The sequence below is a fragment of the Sander vitreus genome, chromosome 14 (assembly GCF_031162955.1).
Source record: "Sander vitreus isolate 19-12246 chromosome 14, sanVit1, whole genome shotgun sequence".
Taxonomy (NCBI): Eukaryota; Metazoa; Chordata; class Actinopteri; order Perciformes; family Percidae; genus Sander; species Sander vitreus.
Genome location: NC_135868.1, coordinates 2,207,501 through 2,234,259, shown reverse-complemented (window position 1 = coordinate 2,234,259; position 26,759 = coordinate 2,207,501). Strand labels below are relative to the sequence as shown.

Here is a 26,759-nt window from a genome sequence, read left to right as displayed (position 1 = left end):
CCCCCCCCCTCAATGTTGAAACCCAGCCCAGCCCTTGCTGGCAGTATAATGTGTGAGCGAGTGTGTCTGTCTATCAGTCCAGGTCTGCTGTAATATGAGCAGCAGCGGGTGTCCTCAGACAGTTGCTGATCCCAGCAGATCCCAAACGCTGATGGGACTCGGAGCTGCTGATGTGTGCAGCCTGAAGAACACTCCAAGGTGACATCACAACATATGTTTATATCAGTGGATTTGTTGTCACATTAATCATTTTCATTCATCTTCTCCAGACTGTAACTCCCTGTAACGCGTGGTGTACGGAGGCCTAATTTACAGGGTTGGGTTGTGATAAATGGAAGCGGTTGTTAATTAAGGCTGGGGGAGGGGGGGGGGGGTGGTTATATGGTACATTAAAAACTTAATAACAATAACTTTTAACAATAACTTCTTTCACCAGCAAATTGCTGTTAAATGACAAAAACAGATGAAAAAAAAGAGTATTTTACAATAACTTTGAATGCATCACGAGGTTTACCAGTTTACCAGTAAACGCAACATTTAATCACGTGTTTGTGTGTGCGTGTGTGTTTCTGTCTGTCTGTGTCTGTGTGTGTCTGTGTGTGTCTGTGTGTGTAGGATCCCGTTGAGCAAGGGGGGGAGGGGGGAATTAAATTACTACTGTCCACACTGCACTACATGTCTTGTCCCGTCTATACTTGTATATCACATTTGCACTTTTCTGCTTTTTTTTTTTGCACTTCTGGTTGGATGCAAACTGCATTTGGTTGTCTTTGTACTCTGCACAATGACAATAAAGTTGAATCTAATCTAATCTAAACAAGATTCATTAAAAACGTAATAACTTTACGGCAACCCTCCATAGAGATCCATCAGCTTACTTTAAGAACAGTAAAAATGGACTTTATGGTCTTCACGCACACACTGTGCTCGTAAATCATTTTTCTGGTCGGCGCATGTATCTATCTTTATACATAATGTTATATGAGCCACTCGTCTCGATAAGCTCGGACCTTATTGATTTTCGGGTTTTGAGAAATGTGGAAGCGGGTCCTAATAGAACCGGTCTCGGGTTAGACAAACGTAGTTATAACCCAGACACCATGAACTAAAAATGATGCTGTAATTAGAGCGATTTAATGCCATATTTAAAATTTAAAAAAGTCAGTATAGTATATATACATTTATTCGGCATATTATTATTATTCGGTTTCATTTTCTTACACTGCGACCCAAACATCTTTATCTTTATGTGTGTGTATCTGTCTGTGTGTGTGTGTGTGTGTATGCGTGTGTATGTCTCGGTCTGTGTGTGTGTGTATGTCTCGGTCTGTGTGTGTGTGTGTGTGTGTCTCTGTCTTGTTCGCAAACTCACTTTGAAGCACTAAAAGCACTTTTTTTTTTTTTTTTTTTTAATATTATAAATTTTAGGGGGGGTGAGATGAAATTTAGGAGGGCTTGAGCATCGGTGGGAGGGACTAAGACGCGAGGAAGGGAGAAAAGTGCAGGAGTCGAGGAGGCAATTTAAGCGACGTGAGAAGCAGCAAGGGATTTCAATCTCTCTCCCCCCCGTATATGAATAATACAATAACACATGAACGTGATGTCTGCAGCAACTAAACCATCTACATGACAACCAGCGGTGAATGTAAATGGCTCCTCTGTGTGTACATTTACTCCAGTACTGTACTTAAGTCCAAATGTTGAGGTACCTGTACTTTACTTGAGTCTTCTCTTTTCATGCCCCTTTCTACTTCTACTCCGCTACTTCTCAGTGTGGTATTAGTACTTCTTCCAGCGCTGATGACAACTGATTTTGTCTGCGGAGGGAGGCCAAAAACAAGAGGTGGCGGGACACCTCGGAAACACAGAGTAAGTGGATGCTGCGTTTAGACTTTTCTTGTTACGTTGCTGTTTTCAAGGTCAACAAGGAACATGTCAGCTCAGCTTTAAAAACATACAAAGCGTGAACGTTCCCTCCTGACCCTGGACACGGATCAGGTGAACGTTTCCACCTGACATGGATCAGAGAATTCTGCTAAGCTGTCATGAAAAACTGCTCCAGAAATACGTGTTTATACTTCACATTAGTGCTAATACTCTGCTTTAAAATGACCTTCCAGGAAACGCTGACATTCACAATTTAATTGGATCCAAAAGTGTTTCATTCAGAGAGGATGTCAAACAAAAGACGGCTCGAGGGTAGGACTTCTATCGTTAGATGTGCTTCACCAAACAGTTTAAGTATACGTTAGCTGCAGCAGAAGTCTAACTAAGGCAAACACATATTGATATATACCCCCATACTAATATATTACATTATACAACAAGTAGATCCGACCAGGCTCATCACTAACTTCATTTACATGCACATAATACTGCAGTAAAAACCCTGATTCAAACGCATATTGTGAATGGGCTGTATACATTAGAGCTGAAGATCTGTATTAATTTCTATCAAAAGAGCTGTGTGCATGCACACATTTGAATGATGTCGGGCTGTAAACGAATAGAAAAACATTATTCTTCCTGAATAATACCAGAATATCACACACGTCTCACAGCGAAAACACACGTGCCTGATCCCACGTCTGGCCATTTCATACCAGATGCTTATTTTTCTGTGCCTCTGGTAATTGTAGCCTGTCTGTGCGTGTGTGTGTGTCTGTCTGTGCGTGTCTGTCTGTGTGCAATTTGGAAAACCAGAAATAAGGACATTGCAGTTATCAAGTTGGGAAGACACAAATGTGTAGATTACAGTTTCAGCATCACAAAATGATGATGATGTACACCACTTTAACATGGAATCTACCGTTGACCTGCTACCCCCTCCAAATATCCCGTCGAAAAAGGGGACCGAATACTAAAGCGTTGAGGCAAACATATGTTATTCTTTTATTTTTTATTCAGCAGGGATAATGCACAACACATAATGTACCAGATGTAGCTAAAAGCTCATTTTCATCTGTAGTCCGTGGAAGGTCATAAGAGATGCACAGGTTATAGAGATAAAGGATCAATGATACACAAACCTTACACTTTGTTAAAAAGGTGCAATATGTCATATATTTAAATCCAAATATGAACACAATTTAACCAAAGCTAAGCAACAACCAAATACTAAGGAAACATGCTAAGTTGAAATACTATCTTCTCTGACAAAAATGCTAAAGCCAGTATCTTCTCGTTTGAAATGTCCAATCTATTCCTGTGTGTAGTTGTCAACTGCCCATTTTGACACCCGTGTTGCCAGACATGAAACACAAAAGCGCAAAAACAACGGGCTGCCGCCATGGTAGCAGCAACCAAACAACGGACTGTACTCGAGCTTGTTCTCTTAAAAGAATTGCGACAGGGGCGCCTGGTAGTAGTGTTAATTTAGTCAGACGAGACGAAACTAAATATGTAAATGTACCTTTTTTCCCATAACTAAGATGAGACCATGACGAGACTGCACCAATGTCCAAAAATGCTGACTAAGGCTAAACAATTAACATGCATTATTGTTGATGAAAAAAGACGAGACTAAAATGTTTTAAAATGGTAGAGCGTGCGCCCATATATAAAGGCTCAGTCCTTGAAGCGGCGGCCATGGGTTCAGTTCCGACCTGCGACCCTTTGCTGCATATCGTTCCCCCTCTCTCTCCCCTTTCAAGTCTAAGCTGTCCTGTCAATAATAAAATAAAAGAATCTTTTAAAAGCCGGTGAAGTGATCCTGCCTGGTGCTGGGTAACTCCACTATGCTAACATACGCTAACTGCTAATGTTAACGGAGGAGCGGGCACGCAGGCCACAGCTGGTAAATGTGACAGACATAGGACAGGAACAAGTTGACTTCCTCATAATGGAAACATGCGAAATTATTTTGTAGATCATGCAACAACATAAACACAGACATGTACTGTACATAAACAAGTTATTATCTCTATGGTAAAAAGGCTATATATTTATTTAAGTATATAAAATATAAATATTATATATAACAGGGTTTGGAAACAATCGAGGTTGCGGTCTTTTTCTTTTTAAGCCGAGAAAGGGTGGCTGTCAGTCGGGTACAGACAAAGAGAAAGGTTGGCTGTCAGTCGGGTACAGACAAAGAGAAAGGGTGGCTGTTAGTCGGGTACAGACAAAGAGAAAGGGTGGCTGTTAGTCGGGTACAGACAAAGAGAAAGGGTGGCTGTCAGTCGGGTACAGACAAAGAGAAAGGTTGGCTGTCAGTCGGGTACAGACAAAGAGAAAGGGTGGCTGTTAGTCGGGTACAGACAACTGCATGGTAGCTGTCTTTTAAGCTGGTGTTGCAATAATGGGTGGCTGTCAGTCGGGTACAGAGAATCGCGAGGTTGCGGCCTTTTTAGCGGTTGTAGTTACGTTTAGCTGATAAAAGATGACTGTCAGCCGGGTAGAAAGCTCTGGGGCAACGCAAGGCTAGCATCTACCTAACAGACAGTGAGGGATGTTGGGTTTAGTGTTCTCAACCAACTTCGAGTCTGGGCAGGAAGGGCCGGTTCTCTCCAGTATTTTGAATTTTAACTGCAGTAACCAATTTAAACGCTACCTGTCAGGGTTATATGTTGCACCTTTAAATGAAAGAAAATGAACCACAAATCAAAAAACTAAGAAACAAAACAAAAATGAACAAGGCCTAACATTTAAATGTAAGACTTTTTTAGGAGTGTAATATCTATCTCTTTTAGAGACTCCTTAATTTTCATTAACCCAGACTACAGTTCTTTTGTCTCCTTCCAGACTGGTGCTCCACTCCTGCTGTTTTATACGCCACTAAAAACACACGGGTCCTGTCACCTGTGGACTCTCATGTGTCTATTTAAAGTTCCACTATCTCTAAAAGTTTTCTTACAGACGGAGCAGGTAAACGGCCTCTCTCCTGTGTGAATTCTCATGTGTTTCCGGAAATTTTCACTCAATCCAAAAGACTTCTTACAAACTGAGCAGCTGAATGGTTTCTCTCCTGTGTGAGTTATCATGTGTCTGTTCAAATGTGACTTGAAGTCAAATGTTTTCCCACATTCCGAGCAGCTAAATGTTTTCTTACATGTTGAATCAGGTTTCAGAGAGTTTAAAGCTGACTGAGGTTCTCTGGTCTCCTTCCAATCAGCACTGTCATCAGTCTCAGGATCAGAGGAGTCTCCAGTCTGGTCTTCAGTCTCTGGTTGTAAAAGTGGATGTGAGTTCCTGGCTGGTTCTGGTCCTCCACAGTCCTCTCCATCAGCTTCTGTTTCCATGTGTTGAGTTTCTCTGCTGGCTGGAGGCTCTTCCTCTCTGTTCTCCTCTGTTTGACTCTGATGAAGCTGTGAAGACTGACGACCAAGACATTTATGTGTTTTGACCAGTTGACGCCAGCCAAATGTTTTGTGACAAACACTGCAGCTGAATGGCTTCTCTCCTGTGTGAGTTATCATGTGTCTCCGTACATTTCCACTATCTGTAAAAGATTTCTTACAGATTGAGCAGCTGAAAGGTTTCTCTCCTGTGTGAGTTCTCATGTGTCTCGTCAGATTTTGCTTGGTCCAAAATCTTCTCCCACACTCAGAGCAGCTAATTGGTTTGTCACCAGCACCAGATCCCAAATTGCAGACACTATCTTGTCCCTTGTGGACTCTCATGTGTCTATTTAAACTTCCTTTATCTCTAAACGTTTTCTTACAGACGGAGCAGATAAATGACCTCTGTCCTGTGTGAATGGTCATGTGTATCCGTAAATTTCCACTCTGTCCAAAAGATTGCTCACAGAATAAGCAGCTGAAAGGTCTCTCTCCTGTGTGAGTTCTCATGTGTGACTTGAGAAGTTTATTGAGGCTAAATCTTTTGTCACATTCAGAGCAGCTAAAAGGCTTCTCTCCTGTGTGTATTTTCATGTGTTTCCGTAAAGTTCCACTTTCTGTAAAACATTTCCCGCACTCAGAGCAGCTGAAAGGTTTCTCTCCCGTATGAGTCATCTCGTGTGTCTTCAGACATGACTTGAAGTCAAATGTTTTCCCACATTCCGAGCAGCTAAATGTTTTCTTACATCTTGAATCATTTTTCAGAGAGTTTGAACCTGACTGAGGTTCAGCCTCTCTGTTCTCCTCACTTTGTCTCTGATGAAGCTGTGAGGACTGAGCTACCTCTTCATCATCTTCACTCTTCACAGGGACAGGAGTGAATGGGAACTTGGTGATATCAGCCTCCTCCAGCCCTTGAAGCTGCTCTCCCTCCTGACTGCTCCACAGTTCCTCTTTAATGTGTGGGGGGGGCTCTGGCTCCTGCTGGTCCACACTGGAGCTACACTGCTGCTGCTCCTCTTCACCAACAATCACTTTCAGAACGTCTGGAGGTAAAGCTGAAACACAGATAAAACAAACACAGAATAGTTATTAAGAGAAAATGAAGGTAATGTTATTATAACCATAGTTCTTTAAGCACAGGCGGAGCCCTCTATTGGACTTAATGGGTAATACTCCTCTCCAGTCTTGCACACGCCTGCACACTAAAAAATGTGCATAAATGGAGTCGGCCAATCAGGATGTAACTACCTAGAACTGTGCAACAGCACAGCATAAAAGGCAGCATATCCGCTGTCTGACATTCTACACACTTTTTTCCAGCAACAGCATAGGAGCGACAGGGCCCCCCATCGAGAGGGCTCCGCCTGTGCTATTAGGGGCTGTAATCGACCAAAGAAAATCTTGGTCGACTGACATCCTGAAATTTCGACTAAAAATCGACTGCAGGGGTGGGGGGTAGAAGAAGGGTGGGGGAAGAAAAAGGTGGGGAGAAGAAAAGATTAGCTGCGCAGTACTTGTTAGCCTTGTCCGTCTAAATGAATTATAAATAAACATAAAAAACTAGTAGGCTATTTGCAGTATATTAAATCGTTTTTTAACCTAATTATTTTGCACTGAAATGACACACTTGAGTCTGTCTGTCTGTCAGCGTTGCATCACGTGCACCTGCCCAATATCATAGCCTATGATTTCCGAAAATAGTACTATGTCAACTAGTGATATCAGCACAAGAACTGTTGAGGAATATGCAACATAATACTATACAATAAGACAATTGTTTTTGTCATATGTTATAATAACTGACAGACACTATCATTTCAGCAGCTCTGTGCATGTCCTTGCACAGAGCGAGGCTGAACATAGGAGCTCAGCTTTGCGGCTAACCCTGGGGGATGCGACCGTAGTTGTGGGCGGGTGCGCCTGCAGTTATAAAACGATTATTAGACTAAAACATTAGAATATGCCAATTCTGATATGCTCATATAGCCTAATCAAAACAGACGGTGCAACCTAACGCAGACAAGTTAGCTTACCGTTTTTAGGTGATATGCCATGTTTGTAGTTGAGCTGTGATATGCAAACTGTTGCTTGCAAACTTTGCATTTGACTTTTTTTCCATTATCTATTTTTATAAAATGCTGCCACACTGCCGATGTCTTTGACCTGGTAGAGGAAGACTAACTATAAATTAAACGCGCACGATTAAATAAATATTCAGCAAACCAGCAGACGAAGGCCTTCTAGTACGTTCTTCATTCTGTCTCCAGTGGGTTGGGCTGATCCAAAAAGTGAAAACAAGGGGGGGTGTTCTGAAGACAGACTGTTACCTGTGAAACAGGGGTGCTCTGAAAACACCCCCGTTAGCAATTAGTGCTTTCCACCTGATGAAATTAACACGGCAAAAAAATAATAAAAATAACAAAAAAAAAAAAAAAGAAAGAAATTAACACGGCAAAAAATAATAATAAAAAATAAAAAAATAAAAAATAAATTAACACGGCAAAAAATAATTAAAAAAAATAAAAAAGAAAAAAAAGAAATTAACACGGCAAAAAATAATAAAAATAAATAAAAAATAAAGAAAGAAATTAACACGGCAAAATATAATAATAAAAATAAAAAAAGAAATTAACACGGCAAAAAATAATAAATAACAAAAGAGAAAAAGAAATTAACACGGCAAAAATAATAAAAAATACCAAAAAAAATTAGAAATATAACACGGCAAAAAATAATAAAAATAAATAAAAAATAAAGAAAGAAATTAACACGGCAAAATATAATAATAAAAATAAAAAAAGAAATTAACACGGCAAAAAATAATAAAAATACCAAAAAAAATTTAAAAAAAAGAAAGAAATTAACACGGCAAAAAATAATAATAAAAATAAATAACAAAAAAAGAAAAAATAAATTAACACGGCAAAATATAATTAAAAAAAATAAAAAAAAAAAAAAGAAATTAACACGGCAAAAAATAATAAAAATACCAAAAAAAATTTAAAAAAAAGAAAGAAATTAACACGGCAAAAAATAATAATAAAAATAAATAACAAAAAAAAGAAAGAAAGAAATTAACACGGCAAAAAATCGACCAATCTGAATTTTGGTCGAGCCAGAACGTATCGACTGGGAGATTACAGCCCTATGTGCTATTATAACCAGGGTTATAATAGCATAATCCTTGTTCCATCTGCCAAAGGCTCCGCCCTCTACTGGACTCTGTAGGTACAGCGCATGGAGCCTGATGTGATCCTGGCGGACTAAAAGGCTAGTCGTCGCAGCCTGAAAAACCACGGCGCCGCGGCAAATCAAGGGGCCCCTGCTCACCGAGGTAGTACTCGACTGAACTATGTAGAGCCTAGAGGTGTGAATCTTTACTGATCTCACGATTCAATTATGATTATTCTGTCAGATTAGGGCTGGGAGATATGGACCAAAAATCATATCTCGGTACTTTTGGCTGAAAGACACGTGAGATATGACAAGCACTTTTATTAAACAGAGTGTGATCTAAATAAAATACAAAGACAAAGTAAATATACAGCTGCAACACATGTTAATGACAAATTATCCAATATAAATAGCCTATATTAAATAAAAAGCTGGCCTATCTCTGAGAAAGCTGATTAAAAGAGGGAAAGAAAGAGAGACAGGGAGGGAGAGAGAAACGAACAGAGAGACAGAGACAGATGGACTGAAGTGTATGATAAAACACTTTCTTTGACCATAAAGCCGATTGTTACTGTACAGTTCTCTGGTTTATCAGTGAAGTGTCTGAACTCCACTGCAGACTGGATTCTCCACTCAGAGTGACAGCTGGAGCAGGATACCCAGGGCTTACACCTATTTCCATTTCTAGCCACTGGGGGACCACAGGCAGGCTGGGGGAACTCACATTAATGTTAAAAAACCTCAAACCAAGTCAAATCTTCATGCCATGGGACCTTTAAGACCGACGTAGTTGTCAATTTCCTGTCCAGCGTCCACGCCGTTTAAATAGCAAATGCACCTGCGCCCATAGGCGTGCTGGTCTTACAGGGAGGTGTGTTCAGGTGCATTCTGCGTGTGCTGGTCTTACAGGGAGGTGTGTTCAGGTGCATTCTGGACGTGCTGGTCTTACAGGGAGGTGTGTTCAGGTGCATTCTGGACGTGCTGGTCTTACAGGGAGGTGTGTTCAGGTGCATTCTGGACGTGCTGGTCTTACAGGGAGGTGTGTTCAGGTGCATTCTGGGCGTGCTGGTCTTACAGGGAGGTGTGTTCAGGTGCATTCTGGGACGTGCTGGTCTTACAGGGAGGTGTGTTCAGGTGCATTCTGCGTGTGCTGGTCTTACAGGGAGGTGTGTTCAGGTGCATTCTGGACGTGCTGGTCTTACAGGGAGGTGTGTTCAGGTGCATTCTGGACGTGCTGGTCTTACAGGGAGGTGTGTTCAGGTGCATTCTGGGAGTATTGCTATCTTGAGGCAGTGGGAAGTGATGGCACCATTGACCAACAAAAACCTGGTCTAAAGTCAACAACGCAGCATTTCATTGTTATTTTAACAGAGCATTAGTAAAATGATCCTAGGCTCGTGCACAGCACGTGCACACTATGCTTGTTACACACACAGGGACGCACAGCAGCACACACACTTGCAGAAGATTACAAATAATATTACGGTGCAAATCCTCCATCATAACAGCAATGCGCCAATTTCCAAACGCGCCTGGCTTTTAAAGGGAATGGGAGATGATCTCTGATTGGTTGATTGCATGTTACGCCCAAAACACACCTATTAATTAATGCCCCTAAACGCACCTGCGCCAGGCACTTCACGCCATGCGCTTAGATCGTTAAAATAGGGCCCAGACTCTTATATTGTCTTTGTAAAAGTCTTCAGGGAAATTTCACAGTTGAAGGTGTTTTCACTGTTTTTTAACTTCAATAAATACAACATCTTTCCAAAAGTCAATGAGCGATAGTGTTAAATTACCGTGATAATGATTTTTTTTCCATGATCGAGCAGCCCTACCAGGTAACCAGTTGTTTTGGGATTCTGACGTAGTTAACACGTGACTGGAAACCGGAGAATCAAGAGCCCCGTAGCTCGCAGCATAGAGCTGGGGTTACGAATGACATTTGTTTTTGCCCCAAATAAATCAAAACCACCTTGACGCGATCTTGCAATCAATATATTTTCTTAAATTCCTTTTTTTGTAGGTGGCTGTGATGTAAGGCTCGCTTATCGTATTCGCCGCAGTAGATCTGGGAAGTGATTTGAAAATCTGCAGTAATAGGTTTGTGATTAATCATTTTTTTTCTTATCAACATACAAAACGTACAACTCGCAACATTAAGAAATACCAGCCTTCCGTCATCACCACCCACCCAGACAAAAAGGAAAACTACAATATTCCAGACCGTTCAACGAAATAGTAACAAAACACATACGCACGCACACACACACACACACACACACACGAGCACAAACACATACACACGCATGAGCACACACACACACCATACCTGCAAACTCAGAAGGGCTGAAAAAGGTGACACATCATCCCCCCGCAACGCAACATCTGTGTTGTTTTTCAGACAACGGCAGCTACAGACTGTTGTTGGAATCCTCTCCAGTGAAATACAGACACACGTCACCGTTTAGCTGTCAGCATTTTATCCGGGTTTACTCCAGCTGCTAGCTAACGGTAGGCTAATGTTACCTGCTGTCGAGTGTAGTGTTAACTAGCTAACAGAAGGCTAACGTTAGCTGCTGTCGAGTGTAGTGTTACAGTAACTAGTGTCCCGCGTGGCGATGTTTCACTTTCCGCTAACGTCTGTTTTCGGAGCATCAGAGAGAAGCGCAGGCATTTAAGTGGCACCTAAATGAGGCACCGAAATCCGAAGTTGCTATTCAGTCCGGTAGAAAAGCGGTCGTTAAGGCACAGGTGCCCGATAGCACCGGGTCTCGGACTCCCCCAAAACTAAAAAACTCTTTGGATCTACATGATTCACGTGGATGACATTTTCCCATTCAAAACGGCGATTTTTCGCAGAAAAGCACGCGCGCACACACACACAAACTCACATACACAGGCACACACATACACACGCACACACATACACACACAAACAAACACACACAGGCAAGCACACACATACACGTAAACATATACACAGATAGACACACACACACACAATATTCCAGACCATTCAACAAAATAAATGATAAACATGTAGAAATGCCGACACCATCAGCCCATCATACAGTCTCTCCCCCAGCACAAAGGTTCTTAGGAGCCTCCAGAAAGTTCAGCTACTTTCTCCATTTTCTAGTGTAGACATCCAATCTGGTTAAACCGTTTATGGGACACGTTTTCAAAGGCCGCCACCCTAGCTATCTCACAAGCCCACTCCTGGATTGAAGGCGGCACCCCTTCATTCCCTCCATCCTCCTAAAATAATCGGTCAGGCTATGACTGAACTAGTCTGGAGCCAGCTTCTTATTTATGTTATGAAAATGTCGCATTTCGTCCACGCCTTTGGCGCTTTTTTAAACGATTTTTTCAACGCTTTTTTTTTTTTTCCCATTCATTGCAAAATACACCTAATTTACATGACATACCAGAAATTATGAATTCTTTTGACTAAAAGTTAAGAACAGAGGATGTTGAGTGGATCACAGAGGGCTATCTGTAAAAGTATAGTCAAGACACGGTTTTGAAACCATAAGCATTTTGTTTCAAGTGCTACAAAAACTGAATAAAACACTCAAAGTGCAATGAAAGTAATCATTACCTTTACCTGCGACATGCATAAATGCATCTGTGTTATTTTTGGACAATTTGGTTGAAAGAAGCCCATATTTCTGATATAAAAAAACACAAGGGATAATGATCCCTCCCGCTCCGGACCGACCCATCTCCCAGAACTAATACTCTCGGGCTGAATGGAACCTGGCTCCCTGCAATCAGACGTAGGCTATCATGTATCCCAGTCCAAAATATCTCAACCTTATTTTATGACTTTTTTTGACATACTATACTACATATAGTTGCATACACTTTTTACTTAGTTTGGCATTCTTTGGACAGCCAAGGAAGAATTTGATTGTACAGGGAAACATTGAAATACTATGACTTTTTTAAGTATATTATAGTATGTCGGAAAGGTCATAGTACAGTAATATGTTTGTGTTAGCTGCTGCTATTAGGTAAAGACAACATATAGAACCCAGTAAGGGACCCAACAGCTGGAACAAGTTAACCAGCTTCATATCACTGATCACACACACACACACACACACACACACACACACACACACACACACGCGCAACCCTGAATCCTGGAGTCACTAAATAACAACTAATGTCTGGTTTGTGTGTCTCTGTGTATGCGTGTGTGTGTGTGTGTGTGTCTGTGTGTTTGTGTGTCTATGTGAGAGTGTGAGAGTGTGAGTGTGTGTGTGCATGTGTGTAATATGTGTGTGTGTTATTGTTTTACTATATTCGTGGGGTCCAAAAACCAGGAGTCCAGTATACTTGTGGGGTCCCGACAGCTTTGTGGGGCCAAAATGCTGGACCCCACAAGGTTAAAGGTGTGTTTGAGGGTTAAGGTTAGGCATTTAGTGGTGATGGTTAAGGTTAGGGGCTAGGGAATGCATTATGTCAATGACGGGTCCCCACAAAGATAGTGAAACAAACGCGTGTGTGTGTGTGTGTGTGTGTGTGTGTGTGTGTGTGTTAACCACCTTCATATCACTGAACACATTGAGTTAACCCTGAATCTAAAATAACAACTAATGCCTGGTTGTAAACGTGACTGTTAACATCAAAGTCCCTTTCCAGTGTGTAGCAGCTTGGTTCTCTTACCTTGGTGGATGGAACAGTGAGAGGACGGGTGCTGACTGTTGTCAGAGTCCATGTCAGAGTTTAGAAAAGTCTCTCTTCACACTCACTGCTGCCCGACCTGGGTTGGACAAAATACGGAGCTTACAACAACACGTTAGCAGGAGCTAGCTGCTAGCGGCTAACCGTAGCTTTACAACAAGCTGGAGAAACAACAGCAGCAACACGTTAGCAGGAGCTAGCTGCTAGCGGCTAACCTTAGCTTTACAACAAGCTGGAGAAACAACAACACGTTAGCAGGAGCTAGCTGCTAGCGGCTAACCTTAGCGTTACAACAAGCTGGAGAAACAACACGTTAGCAGGCGCTAGCTGCTAACCTTAGCGTTACAACAAGCTGGAGAAACAACACGTTAGCAGGCGCTAGCTGCTAGCGGCTAACGTTAGCTGTAGCAACATGTACCGCGTTTCAACAACAAACCTGCTCTGTGTAGCTTCGTTTCAGCTTTTAAAACCACATCCAGCAGTTTGGGACCTTTCTTTCTTTTAGGAATCTAAACACTGGCGCCTTTTACTCCGCCGTCTGATGGATGGATTATAAGATATAAGTTAGCCACAGTGAAGACTATAGAGCTTCCGGGCAGAGAAGTAGCCGAGTTTCAAAATAAAAGCCCAATGAGGTTGTTTTTTCCCCCCCCTTTGCCAGTGTGTAGGCATCGATTTCGGTGGGGACGGTGCGTACCTATCAGATTTCGTCTTGAGTAATTTTGTACCCACCACTTGTTTTGAAAACCTCGAGCTCAATTTAGTTAAAAAATGTCCCTATTATAAGATACCGGCACTTACTGTGCATGTCTGCTTGGCTTTAAAAAAAACCTCTGTTGTAATGCTTTTTGAAAACGTAAGGCTTTCTTCTTCATAAAACCTGCCGGACATCATCACATTTTTGTATACATTTGTATTCATTTACATTAGTAAGCTACAGGACAATGTCTTTCAAAACATGACCTGCGCCAAAGAGGAAAAGAAAAATCAATGCGTCTCTGTCCCCAGCACATTTCAAACCAAACTGACACCTGTCTGTCTGTCTGTGTGTCTGTCTGTGTGTGTGTGTGTGTGTGTGTGTGTGTGTGTGTGTGAAGTGAGTTAAGTTACTGCTGAAAACGCAACATTTCCTGATGTTACTGCTTCATAATAAAAGCTTTTACTTAACAAATGTTGAAGGATTCATAGGAAATCATGTGTTTTTACCATTTTACAGCCGCTCTGTTGACCACTAGAGTGATGATAACATCCAGAAACACTAAACTCCCTCTCAAGTGGTTTCTGTGACATGACTGCCTGGGATGTACCATCTTGGAAATAGGGGGTAATATATAGATTAGTTATCATCAACTTTATTGCCAGACTCAAGGTCCATTTGGAAAACACAAACATGACATACAACATACATTAAAAAGACAAAGATAAACATATACAGAGAAATAAAAACAAAATTAACAACAATACTGCATTTCTATAAAAGACACTTATACCATAGTGATGATTGGTATTGTATGGCACTACACCTAGCAGCATGACAACGCTGTTCTGGGAGGCGTTCAGGCGACAAATGACTTTGTAGATCAGACTCCTCAACAATGCCTGGAAGGTGCTGACCCCTGCATTACAAAACAGGTCACTTGCACTAGAGCACCTGGGTTTGTTGAGCAGTGTCCTCATACAGTCATTATGAGCAACCTTAAAGGTGTACTACGAGTTCCTGCATGGCTTCAGCACAATTTCATTTTTGTCTGAAATGGTAGTCGTCTCTCCTTGATCCGCTAGCTGCCTGCCCCCCTGAACACACCGTGAAAAAGCCCGGTCTCGGGAGACAACACAGGGGTCGTAAATGTCAAACAAACACTAGAGGCACAGGCTGTGACCAAAATACAACAAACCACGTTCCAGCCAACCACCGACAAGATGGTTGGGGGAGGGGGTGGGGCTTAGTGACAGTTAGTCATAACGGTTACGGAAACATGGGGGGAGGGGCGAGCTTGCTCCGTTTTGTTTGGAATATACTTCAACAGAAGTGACCATGCAGGAACTCATATTGCGCCTTTAAGCTTCTGCATGCTTCTGTTTTTAAACTTAATCCAAAAGGGAACAGAACACAAAGGAGAGCAATATGCTTTAAAAAGACTCATTTTGACGTCATCCGTGCTCATGTGGAATTTTCTTACCAGCGTGTTAGCTTGGGCATATAATATGTGACGCTGCCTGTGTATTTCCTATAACTGATACAGATAACTGATCTGTAATGTAGTGAATCATATATTTTAATTTTATTACAGACACTCGTCACCTGTCCTGACAGATACAAGTTTGGAATGTATGTATGATATGTAGGACAATCCACTTCTGTCCTACATATCAAGACATTTTTGGCATTATACAACACACGATACTCAAGTTAGTTACTCGCAAAAGAACTAAGACACAGGCAGTGAAGTGATGCCGAATGGTGCTGGGTAGGGTGACCAGACTTCCGGAAAATTCGGGACAGTACCGAAATCCAAGCAGTTGTCCCGAATCCCGAATCCTGAAAATTAGATAAAAGTCTCAAGAGCAGACTCTCAAGTAGTTATACTCTGATAGAACATTAAAAACTGTTCATGGTGATTGAGTCGTCCTGCAGCCAGCTCCCGTCGGCTGCAACAGTAGGCTACGTAGGCGGCTAGGCACGAATTTTGATAACACGCATTGCTATTTTTCTTTCATTCATTCATTCATTGTTGAAATGGAGGCTCAGGCTGGTGTCCCGGGACCCGATGAACACGTAGCTAAAAAGCAAAAACGTCTCTGCAGGTACCAGGAGGACTGGGTAGGGAAATACCCCTAGACTCCTGGTTTGGTATATAAATAAATCATTTGGACCGGGCAAGCGAGCCACAGCTGGTAACCATGACAGACATATGACAGGAACCACAAGTTTGACTTCCTCATAATGGAAACATGCCATTTACATTTGGCCAAAACAACCATGTAGCCTGACTTGTTGAATTGGCACACAGCTTATCTTCTCTACAGGTCGCTCTGCAATGTATGTAAGGTTATGTTATGAAATATTATTGTGGCTAACGTTACCATCGCCAGCTTCAAGATTATGATATGTTGGACAGTATTATTCCCACTTTGTTACAAACTGACACGCAACCATAATGTGTGTAATGTACAGTGTAGACGAGCTGCTTTAGTAAATTATTTTGTCGGTAAGCAGGGTATGCGGTGCTTACGGGCCCGGACCAATCAGGGGCCCGTGTGACTGGAAGATATTGATTGACAGCCGGGGCCCCCTATCACATTTTCATTACTCGCGACAATCCCAGCAGTCCCACGTCCACTGTGACAGCCAGTGACCAAGCGGCAGTGAGAACGGGTCAAATTAATTTCCTTGTTTTTGATATGAAAACAAGACCGTGGACGAGACGTGTGTGCCTCGAACATCTCACATTTACCAACAAAACGTACAGCGAAAGACCGTGCACATTTCAGACCGTCCTGCGAACCTGTATACATTTTAACATCAATGTACGCTGGAACATTTTTTCACTCTGAAGTAGCTGAAAGCTGCTGCTGTTAACATCCTGTCGGCTCTCTGCAGCGGGCTGGGCTGCTCTGTTCCCCCCCGCAACTCACTCACTCTCTCACACACACACACACACACACACGATGGATGCAGGAAAAACCACAGATGAGACGTACAGGATGACCTAAATTGAGGACAGCTACGCTCGTTACTTTATCAAACCGTATGAATGTGTCCCAGGACAGGACAGGAAATAAACTAACAATGTAAAGATCAACAAGCCACTGACACATATGTTCAAATTTGATTCATTCAATGAATTATTACTTTTTGTCTTAAATCCACCAGCCATTTTCATGTTTTACCTGCATTGGCAGCATCCTCAGCCTTTTTGGTAAGGTTCCCTAGGAAATCTCAGCCCAGAGTAATTAATTAATTAATAGTAATAATTATTATTCCCCCCAAAACAAGTTTCCTTTTTATTTTTAAAGAACTATACAAAATCGTTTTTTTTTGGGCTGCAACAATCTCAAAAAAAGACAGCGAAATCCTGGAGGGACTGCCCTTGTGTGTTTTTTTATGTGTTATGATGCGCATTCACCAGTGTTTTTTTGTTGTTGTGGTATATATATATATATATATATATATATATATATACACACACACACACACACATATATATATATAACGGGGTGTGAAAGTAGTAAAATCGAGGTTGAGGTCTTTCTAACGGTTGTTGCTATCATTTTCAGCCGAGAAAGGGTGGCTGTCAGTCGGGTACAGACAAACGAGAAAGGGGTGGCTGTCAGTCGGGTACAGACAACGAGAAAGGGTGGCTGTCAGTCGGGTACAGACAAAGAGAAAGGGTGTCTGTCAGTCGGGTACAGACAAAGAGAAAGGGTGGCTGTCAGTCGGGTACAGACAAAGAGAAAGGGTGGCTGTCAGTCGGGTACAGACAAAGAGAAAGGGTGGCTGTCAGTCGGGTACAGAGAATACCGAGGTTGCGGCCTTTTTAGCGGTTGTAGTTGCGTTTAGCTGATAAAAGATGACTGTCAGCCGGGTAGAAAGCTCTGGGGCAACGCAAGGCTAGCATCTACCTAACACAGACAGTGTGGGATGTTGGGTTTAGCGTTCTCAACCTGGCAACCCCAGTGAACTTCGAGTCAGGGGTTAGCTAGACCTTTAAAGTTGACAAAATAAACCACAAATAGAAAAACAAAGAAACAATGAAATGTAGACCTAAGACTTTTTAAGGACCCACGGAACGGAGAATTACATCTTATCTCACTTTTAGAGACTCCTTCGTCTTCAGTTACACAGACTAAAGTTCTCTGGTCTCCTTCCAGACTGGAGCTACACTCCTGTTTTTTTTAACGTCACTACAACAGGAAGTACACAGTTCCTGTCACCTGTGGATTCTCGTGTGTTTATTTAAAGTTCCACTATTTCTAAAAGATTTCTTACAGACTGAGCAGCTGAATGTTTTCTTACATGTTGAATCATGTTTCAGAGAGTTTAAAGCTGACTGAGGTTATCCGGTCTCCTTCCAATCAGCACTGTCATCAGTCTCAGGTTCAGAAGAGTCTCCAGTCTGGTCTTCAGTCTCTGGTTGTAAAAGTGGATGTGAGTTCCTGGCTGGTTCTGGTCCTCCACAGTCCTCTCCATCAGCTTCTGTTTCCATGTGTTGAGTTGCTCTGCTGGCTGGAGGTTCTTCCTCTCTGTTCTCCTCCGTTTGACTCTGATGAAGCTGTGACGACTGACGACCGACACATTTATGACTTTTGAGCTTTTCTGGCCAGGCAAATGTTTTGTGACAAACACTGCAGCTGAATGGCTTCTCTCCTGTGTGAGTTGTCATGTGTCTCCGTACATTTCCACTCTGTGTAAAAGATTTCTTACAGATTGAGCAGCTGAAAGGTTTCTCTCCTGTGTGAGTTCTCATGTGTCTCGTCAGATTTTGCTTGGTCCAAAATCTTTTCCCACACTCAGAGCAGCTAATTGTTTTGTCACCAGCACCAGATCCCAAACCCCAGACGAGAACGTCTTCATCTTTCAGGGAGTTTAAAGCTGACTGAGGTTCTCTGGTCTCCTTCAAATCAGCACTGTCATCAGTCTCAGGTCGGGGTTCTGGTTCCTCCTGTCCCACACTGGAGCTACACTCCTGCTGCTTTATTATGTCACTAACACAGGTAGACGATATTTGTCCCTTGTGGACTCTCATATGTATTTTTAAAGTTCCTTTGTCTATAAAGGTTTTCTTACAGACGGAGCAGGTAAACGGCCTCTCCCCTGTGTGGATTCTCATGTGTTTCTCCAAACTTCCTCTCGCTGTGAAACCTCTCTCACAGAATGAGCAGCTAAATGGCCTCTGTCCTGTGTGGATGGTCATGTGTATCCGTAAATTTACATTTTGTCCAAAAGACTTCTTACAGACTGTGCAGCTGAAAGGTCTCTCTCCTCGGTGAGTTCTCATGTGTCTCGTCAGAAGTTTATTAAGGCTAAATCTTTTGTCACACTCCGAGCAGCTGAAAGGTTTCTCTCCTGTGTGGCTTCTCATGTGTGCCTGAAAACCTTCCCTCTCTATAAAAGATGTCTTACAGACTGAACAGCTAAAAGGTTTTTCTCCTGTGTGTGTTCTTATGTGTTTCCGTAAAGTTCCTCTTTCTGTAAAACATTTCCCGCACTCAGAGCAGCTGAAAGGTTTCTCTCCCGTATGAGTCATCTCGTGTCTTTGCAGACGTGACTTGAAGTCAAATCTTTTCCCACATTCAGAGCAGCTAAATGTTTTCTTACATCTTGAATCATTTTTCAGAGAGTTTGAACCTGACTGAGGTTCAGCCTCTCTGTTCTCCTCAGTTTGTCTCTGATGAAGCTGTGAGGACTGAGCTTTCTCTTCATCATCTTCACTCTTCACAGGAACAAGAGTGAATGGGAACTTGGTGATATCAGCCTCCTCCAGTCCCTGAAACTGCTCTCCCTCCTGACTGCTCCACAGTTCCTCCTGTTCCTCTTTAATGTGTGGGGGGGGCTCTGGCTCCTGCTGGTCCACACTGGAGCTACACTCCTGCTGCTCCTCTTCACCAACAATCACTTTCTTAAAATCTCGAGATAAAGCTGAAACACAGACAAACACAGACAACATAATAGTTGTTAAGACAAAACAAAGGCTATGATATTATAACCCTAGTTCATTAAGCACAGGCGGAGCTGTGTACTGGACTCAATGGGTCATTTTGAAAACGCATTCACACACTGAAATTTGAATAAATGTAACCGGCTAATCAGGACGTTCTTACCTAGAAACGTGCAGCAGCACAGCATAAAAAGGCAGCATCTCCGCTGTCTGACATTCTACACCCCTTCAGCAACAGTATAGGAGCAACAGGGCACCTAGGAAGAGGGCTCTGCCTGTGCTTATAGAACTTTGCTCAGAGCTTTTCAGCCGTGCAGCCCCCCTCCTCTGGAACGCACTCCCACAAGCCATCCGTGACACTGACTTTCTCCCCAGATTAAAATCCTATTTAAAAACCAACCTTTTCAAACTGGCATACTTGGTGTAATTTTATAATTCGCTGTTGTTTATTGCTTGTTCTTTGTTGTCATCTGTTTTTATCTTTTATCATTTGTACATGTACGGTGTCCTTGAGTGTCGAGAAAGGTGCCCATAAATAAGTGTATTGTTATTACTTTTGGTGGACGAGAGAATGCATCCAACTGAATGACCCTTGACCTTAATGAGCTCCTTCAGGTCCTGGGGAACAAAGGAGGGATTCGATCTGTGAGTACAACAACAGTGCAGTACAACAAGCAACCGAGGTCCACCGACAAGGCAGTAAGTTTACTCACTCTTAGCAGAAGTCAGTGCAAGCAGCAAGTCTGCCCTGAGCGACGGCACTTTCAGAGAGGAATGCTCCAGAGGCTCATAGGGCTCCCCCAACAAGATCTCAAGCACCAATGGCAGTTCCCACTGGGGGGCGGAGACACAGACCACAAAAAATAGAGCCGACAGCACAGACAGAGGATCTAGCCTTTTCTTCGCGGACCAGCACTGGAACCAGGGCCACTTTGCCTCGTAACAAGCAGTGGTGGATCATGCTCTCGCCACCTGGATAGTTTGCACACCCTGTAAAAAGAGTCCAGCCGCCCTCAGCCTATCAATCTCAGGAGTGAGGCCTAGAGAGAGAGCCTATCGCACCCGACTCCTGAGCAGAGCCCCAAGAACTGGGGAATTCCAGGGCTTCTCCGCCATCATTTAAGTCATTTCCTGCGTACCATGGTGCCGAACGACGATCCGGGCCACCAGAATGACCGACAACCGACAACTGTTCCTGTCTCACCCTCTCCAGCAGGGGAAGGATGAGACAGAGCAGCGGAAAAGCATAAAACCGCCGTCTCGGCCATGGCACATGTGCAAACGCTGCCACCCACAGGGGTGGACCGTCCCATGGTGGTGGGAGACACAGCAGGCAGTGGGCATTTTTTTGCAGTGACAGATTCGAGAGGTTGTAATCACTGAGTTGAGTTGTGGTTGTGATGGAAAATTCAACGTTTAGTTTTTATGCTCCACATAACTGGAACAAACTCCCAGAAAACTGCAGGTCCGCAGCAACTCTCAGTTCTTTTAAATCAAGGCTGAAGACCTATCTTTTTGATGTTGCCTTTCTTTAAATAACTGTTCATTTCTTATACTGAAGTTGCATTGATGACACTGTATGACACTCGATAACTGCTCTTTAATGTTTAATTTCTTATACTGCACTGTAACTTTTATTCGTGCATTTTATCTCTCAGTTCTTTAAATTCTTATACTGCACTGTCAATTTTATTCTTGTCTTTTAATGTTTTAATTTGTTTTTTAATTGTTTTCTAACGGCTCTTTAATGTTTTGTGTAAAGCACTTTGAATTGCCCTGTTGCTAAAATGTGCTAAACAAATAAAGCTGCCTTGTCTTCAAGTGCTACAAAAATTGAATAAAACACCCAAAAAGCAATAAAAGTAATCACTAACTTTACCTATGACATACATAAATGCATCTGTGTTATTTTTGGGCAATATGACCGGCGAGGGAGGGTGTGTAGCCACAGTCATGGCGCACCCTCCCTATCTCGGCTTCTCTTCATAGAAAGCTTACATATACTTAGGGAGTAATGAGTCGCAACGTTAGCCTAGACCGGCGGGGGAAGGTGTGTAGCCACAATCAGGGAACACAGCCTCCCTATCTCCCCTTCTCTGCAGCTCTTAGTTATGGGGTTATAGTTCTGGACTACCGGGGTACCTCCTTGGACACACTGAGCTCCTCTCTCCTCTCTCTTTCCATCTGTGTGTATTCGTGTCACAGAAATGCTTGTTACTAACATAGCTCCGGGGAGCTTATTCCCCGGAGTCCTTATGTTCTTTTTCCGCCCAGCATCATCATCTTGGATCATGATGGCACCTACATCATGGTGGCAGCTGTCGCCGTGGTCCTGCCCTACGCCCTGCTGTGCCCTATTACACCCTGCTACGCACTGCAATGCCCGGCTTCAACTTGCTATGTCCGGCCAACGCCCTGCCACACCCCGTTACGCCCTGCTGTGCTCTACGACACCATGACCTATTATAACTATTACAATATATTTATTGTGACTATTATTGCCACTGTTCATCACACCCCCAACCGGCACCGTCAGACACCGCCTACCAAGAGCCTGGGTCTGTCCGAGGTTTCTTCCCGAAAGGGAGTTTTCCTCGCCACTGTCGCACTTACGCATTCATGCTTGCTCTTGGGGGAATCACTGGAATTGTTGGGTCCTTGTAAATTATAGAGTGTGGTCTAGACCTCCTCTATCTGTAAAGTGTCCTGAGATAATTCCTGTTATGATTTGACACTATAAATAAAATTGAATTGGTTGAAAGAAGCCCATATTTCTGATATAAAAAAACACAAGGGATAATGATCCCTCCCGCTCCGGACCGACCCATCTCCCAGAACTAATACTCTCGGGCTGAATGGAACCTGGCTCCCTGCAATCAGACGTAGGCTATCATGTATCCCAGTCCAAAATATCTCAACCTTATTTTATGACTTTTTTTGACATACTATACTACATATAGTTGCATACACTTTTTACTTTGTTTGGCATTCTTTGGACAGCCAAGGAAGAATTTGATTGTACAGGGAAACATTGAAATACTATGACTTTTTTAAGTATATTGTATAGTATGTCGGAAAGGTCATAGTACAGTAATATGTTTGTGTTAGCTGCTGCTATTAGGTAAAGACAACATATAGAACCCAGTAAGGGACCCAACAGCTGGAACAAGTTAACCAGCTTCATATCACTGATCACACACACACACACACACACACACACACACACACGTAACCCTGATGTTAGCTCACTAACCCTGAATCCAAGATAACTAATGTATGCATCCAATTAGCTTTTGTTTAGGTAGGCTAACACAGCATATTAGCATATTATTAATTCTTAATTTATTTTTTATATTTATTTTTGGCCAGAGCTTTGTTGAAGGTTTGGCTGAATTTGGGAGAATTTTGAATGTGCTTTGCTGAATATATTAACAGCTTAAATAAAAAAAAAAAAGCTGAATTGTGAGTTTTTAAAGGTCGATACAGTTTAGAAGTGAAAAGAAAACAAGCAAATCCAGAAAATCCAAAAGGGCTAAAAATAAATCCGAAAACACGGGATTTGAAACCCATTCAACAGATTTCATATCCCTATATCTATATATATATATATATATATATACACACACATACATACATACATACATACATACACAGTCTGCTGTCTCAAACATGGAACCTGATTTGGAGCAGAAGTTCCCTCTGGGATTTATCCAGCTTCATATCACTGGAAACAGAGTGACCCTGAAATGACCTCAGTAACCCTGAATCACACACACACACACACACACACACACACACACACACACGTCACCAAATAACAACTAATGTCCGGTTGTAAACGTGACTGTTAACATCAAAGTCCCTTTCCAGTGTGTAGCAGCTTGGTTCTCTTACCTTGGTGGATGGAACAGTGAGAGGACGGGTGCTGACTGTTGTCAGAGTCCATGTCAGAGTTTAGAAAAGTCTCTCTTCACACTCACTGCTGCCCGACCTGGGTTGGACAAAATACGGAGCTTACAACAACACGTTAGCAGGAGCTAGCTGCTAGCGGCTAACCTTAGCGTTACAACAAGCTGGAGAAACAACACGTTAGCAGGAGCTAGCTGCTAACCTTAGCTTTACAACAAGCTGGAGAAACAACAGAAGCAACACGTTAGCAGGAGCTAGCTGCTAGCGGCTAACCTTAGCTTTACAACAAGCTGGAGAAACAACACGTTAGCAGGAGCTAGCTGCTAGCGGCTAACCTTAGCTTTACAACAAGCTGGAGAAACAACAACACGTTAGCAGGAGCTAGCTGCTAGCGTCTAACCTTAAGTTTACAACAAGCTGGAGAAACAACACGTTAGCAGGAGCTAGCTGCTAGCGGCTAACCTTAGCTTTACAACAAGCTGGAGAAACAGCAACACGTTAGCAGGAGCTAGCTGCTAGCGGCTAACGTTAGCTGTAGCAACATGTACCGCGTTTCAACAACAAACCTGCTCTGTGTAGCTTCGTTTCAGCTTTTAAAACCACATCCAGCAGTTTGGGACCTTTCTTTCTTTTAGGAATCTAAACACTGGCGCCTTTTACTCCGCCGTCTGATGGATGGATTATAAGATATAAGTTAGCCACAGTGAAGACTATAGAGCTTCCGGGCAGAGACGTAGCCGACTTTCAAAATAAAAGTCCGGGAGGGATTTTCCATTGGCAGAAAATGTCTCCGTGAGTTCAGCTCTCAGTGCTTTAGTTGTTTCAATGAATCTCTAGTCTAGTTTATTTCCCATATCCCTGTTTTAAGCTTTTCAGATATCAGATTTATTTCACTTATTTTACTTAGTTTCTGATTTTAAAACCACATCCAGCAGTTTGTGCTGTTTCTTTCGTTAGGAAACTTACAGAATGTACTAATGTAAGTCCATAATGTAGTAATACACACAGTTATACAGACAGTAATACACACACACACACACACACACACAAACAATCACACACAAACGCACACGCACACACAAACACGTGATTAAATGTTGCGTTTACTGGTAAACTGGTAAACCTCGTGATGCATTCAAAGTTATTGTAAAATACTCTTTTTTTTCATCTGTTTTTGTCATTTAACAGCAATTTGCTGGTGAAAGAAGTTATTGTTAAAACCCAACCCTGTAAATTAGGCCTCCGTACACCACGCGTTACAGGGAGTTACAGTCTGGAGAAGATGAATGAAAATGATTAATGTGACAACAAATCCACTGATATAAACATATGTTGTGATGTCACCTTGGAGTGTTCTTCAGGCTGCACACATCAGCAGCTCCGAGTCCCATCAGCGTTTGGGATCTGCTGGGATCAGCAACTGTCTGAGGACACCCGCTGCTGCTCATATTACAGCAGACCTGGACTGATAGACAGACACACTCGCTCACACATTATACTGCCAGCAAGGGCTGGGCTGGGTTTCAACATTGAGGGGGGGGGGCGCCTTAACCTAATGTTAGGCCCCGGGGCTGAGAGGTTTTGTAGGCCCCCCATCCCCTCGATTTATAGAGTCTCATTTAAAAAAAGTGTAATATCTAGGTAATCTACATCACAAAATGTAAAATCAAAGTAGGAGCCTCTTCTGTGGCCTCAGTGGGCCCTGTGAACCAATCACATGCACCATGGTCCATGGATAGCAACATGGCCTAATGCCAGGTACCAAAAAGATGAAACTGAGCAACATTTATAGAGCGTTTGCAGTATAAATGTGCATTTCTCTTAAAACAATGCACAACCACAACCATTTCAAACCTGCACAAGCTATAAATACAGCACTTTCTTTACTTTCGTCTTGTCTTCTTTGAAGAAAAGGCCCTAATTATGTCCTTAAAATCCAAATCACGAAGGATGTCACGCTCAATAGACATCAGTGTGAGATGACTGACTTGCTTGATTACAGTCTGTTTTTCAGAGCCATTCTCTGGGCACACACTCTCCGTTACTGAGTTTGCGTTTGAAATTTATTTTTGAGAAAGCTCTTCTCTGCTGTTTAATAATGGCGTTCCTCGTGCTTTATTTTGACAGGACTCCGGTGCCATTTCCGCCCAATAAGCCCGCACTTTTGTGTCAATATTGTTTCCCCAGCGGCCCGGGTCACAGTTATATGGGTCATCTGACTCGTCTCCCCCTAACTGGTTTGCGGCCTGGTCCTCTCTCTGGGGCTCGTGTGCTCCCCCCCCTCCTCCTCCCCTCCATTGCCCCTACATCCACCTGCGCGGCCTGCGCCTCCTCCGCTCCCTCCGGTGTGTGGGAAAGCGATCTTCCTCCGCTGCTGGGTCCATCTTCAGTAGCAGCTGGTTTAAAATATCCGGTGAGCTTTGGGATGCTCTTTAGTAGATCTTTTTCGCGCAACTCCTTCTTAATACGTTTTTTTCTTTTCTGGGCACCACTCTCAAATGTCCTCCCCGACATTTTCCACTTAATGTCACTCAATCACAGAGGGACACACCCCAAAACCAACTATAGACATTGTGATAGGTAAGCCCACGGGCCATAGGCTATGGGGCCACGTGGGTCACTCCTAATTTGGATCAATCAGAAGCCATTTAACGTGTGATTAGAGTGATTGAAAGAAAACCAAACAAATTACAAAACAATATGACCTTTTCAGCTCATCATGAACCTGAACTTGGGAGGCCCCTGGGCTTCAGCCCAGATAAGCCCGTGCATTAAAGCAGCCTTGACTACAAAGTCAAAGACACACACTACAAAGGCTCAAAGTGATTCTTCACCAATAGACACATATAGTATATACCTAAAATAGAAGTATTTCAAATTAATTAAAGCACTGTAACGTGAACACATAGTGCCAGGATGACCAAGTTGGGTTATAAGGTTAGGGTTAGGTGTGAAGGGATTGAAACACTTCTAAAATATGAGATAGTCAAATGTCAATTTCAGGTGCCTTGAAGTCGACGGTGGGGGCTTACAACACCAT

The 26,759-nt window shown here is 42.7% G+C and overlaps 2 protein-coding genes across 2 annotated transcripts in view; both read right to left on the bottom strand.

Moving 5' to 3' along the window:
* Positions 1-13,761, bottom strand: part of LOC144529242 (uncharacterized) — a 75,816-nt gene extending 62,055 nt beyond the window's left edge. Inside the window, exons 1-4 of the mRNA XM_078268246.1 lie at positions 13,588-13,761; positions 13,134-13,230; positions 5,765-6,337; positions 4,801-5,041 (exon numbers count right to left, since the gene is read on the bottom strand). Of these exons, the coding sequence (XP_078124372.1) occupies positions 4,801-5,041; positions 5,765-6,337; positions 13,134-13,185 (866 nt within the window). The 5' untranslated portion in view covers positions 13,186-13,230; positions 13,588-13,761. The remainder of the gene's footprint in view (positions 1-4,800; positions 5,042-5,764; positions 6,338-13,133; positions 13,231-13,587) is intronic.
* A 3,715-nt stretch (positions 13,762-17,476) lies between these two features.
* LOC144528568 (uncharacterized) lies at positions 17,477-24,434 on the bottom strand. The gene is made up of 3 exons (XM_078267242.1): positions 24,286-24,434; positions 23,705-23,801; positions 17,477-19,791 (listed from the first exon to the last, which is right to left on the bottom strand). The coding sequence occupies exons 2-3, from the start codon at positions 23,754-23,756 to the stop codon at positions 18,209-18,211; spliced, it is 1,635 nt and encodes a 544-aa protein (XP_078123368.1). The 5' UTR covers positions 23,757-23,801; positions 24,286-24,434; the 3' UTR covers positions 17,477-18,208.
* Between the last annotated feature and the right edge of the window lie 2,325 nt (positions 24,435-26,759).

What these genes read in the sequence shown, in the direction of transcription:
- LOC144528568 (XM_078267242.1), bottom strand. Translation starts at nt 23,756, where the DNA reads ATGGACTCTGACAACAGTCAGCACCCGTCCTCTCACTGTTCCATCCAC. An exon ending in TCACTGTTCCATCCACCAAG is followed by an intron (nt 19,792 to 23,704) that starts GTAAGAGAACCA and finishes TCTGTGTTTCAG; the next exon opens with CTTTATCTCGAGATTTTAAG.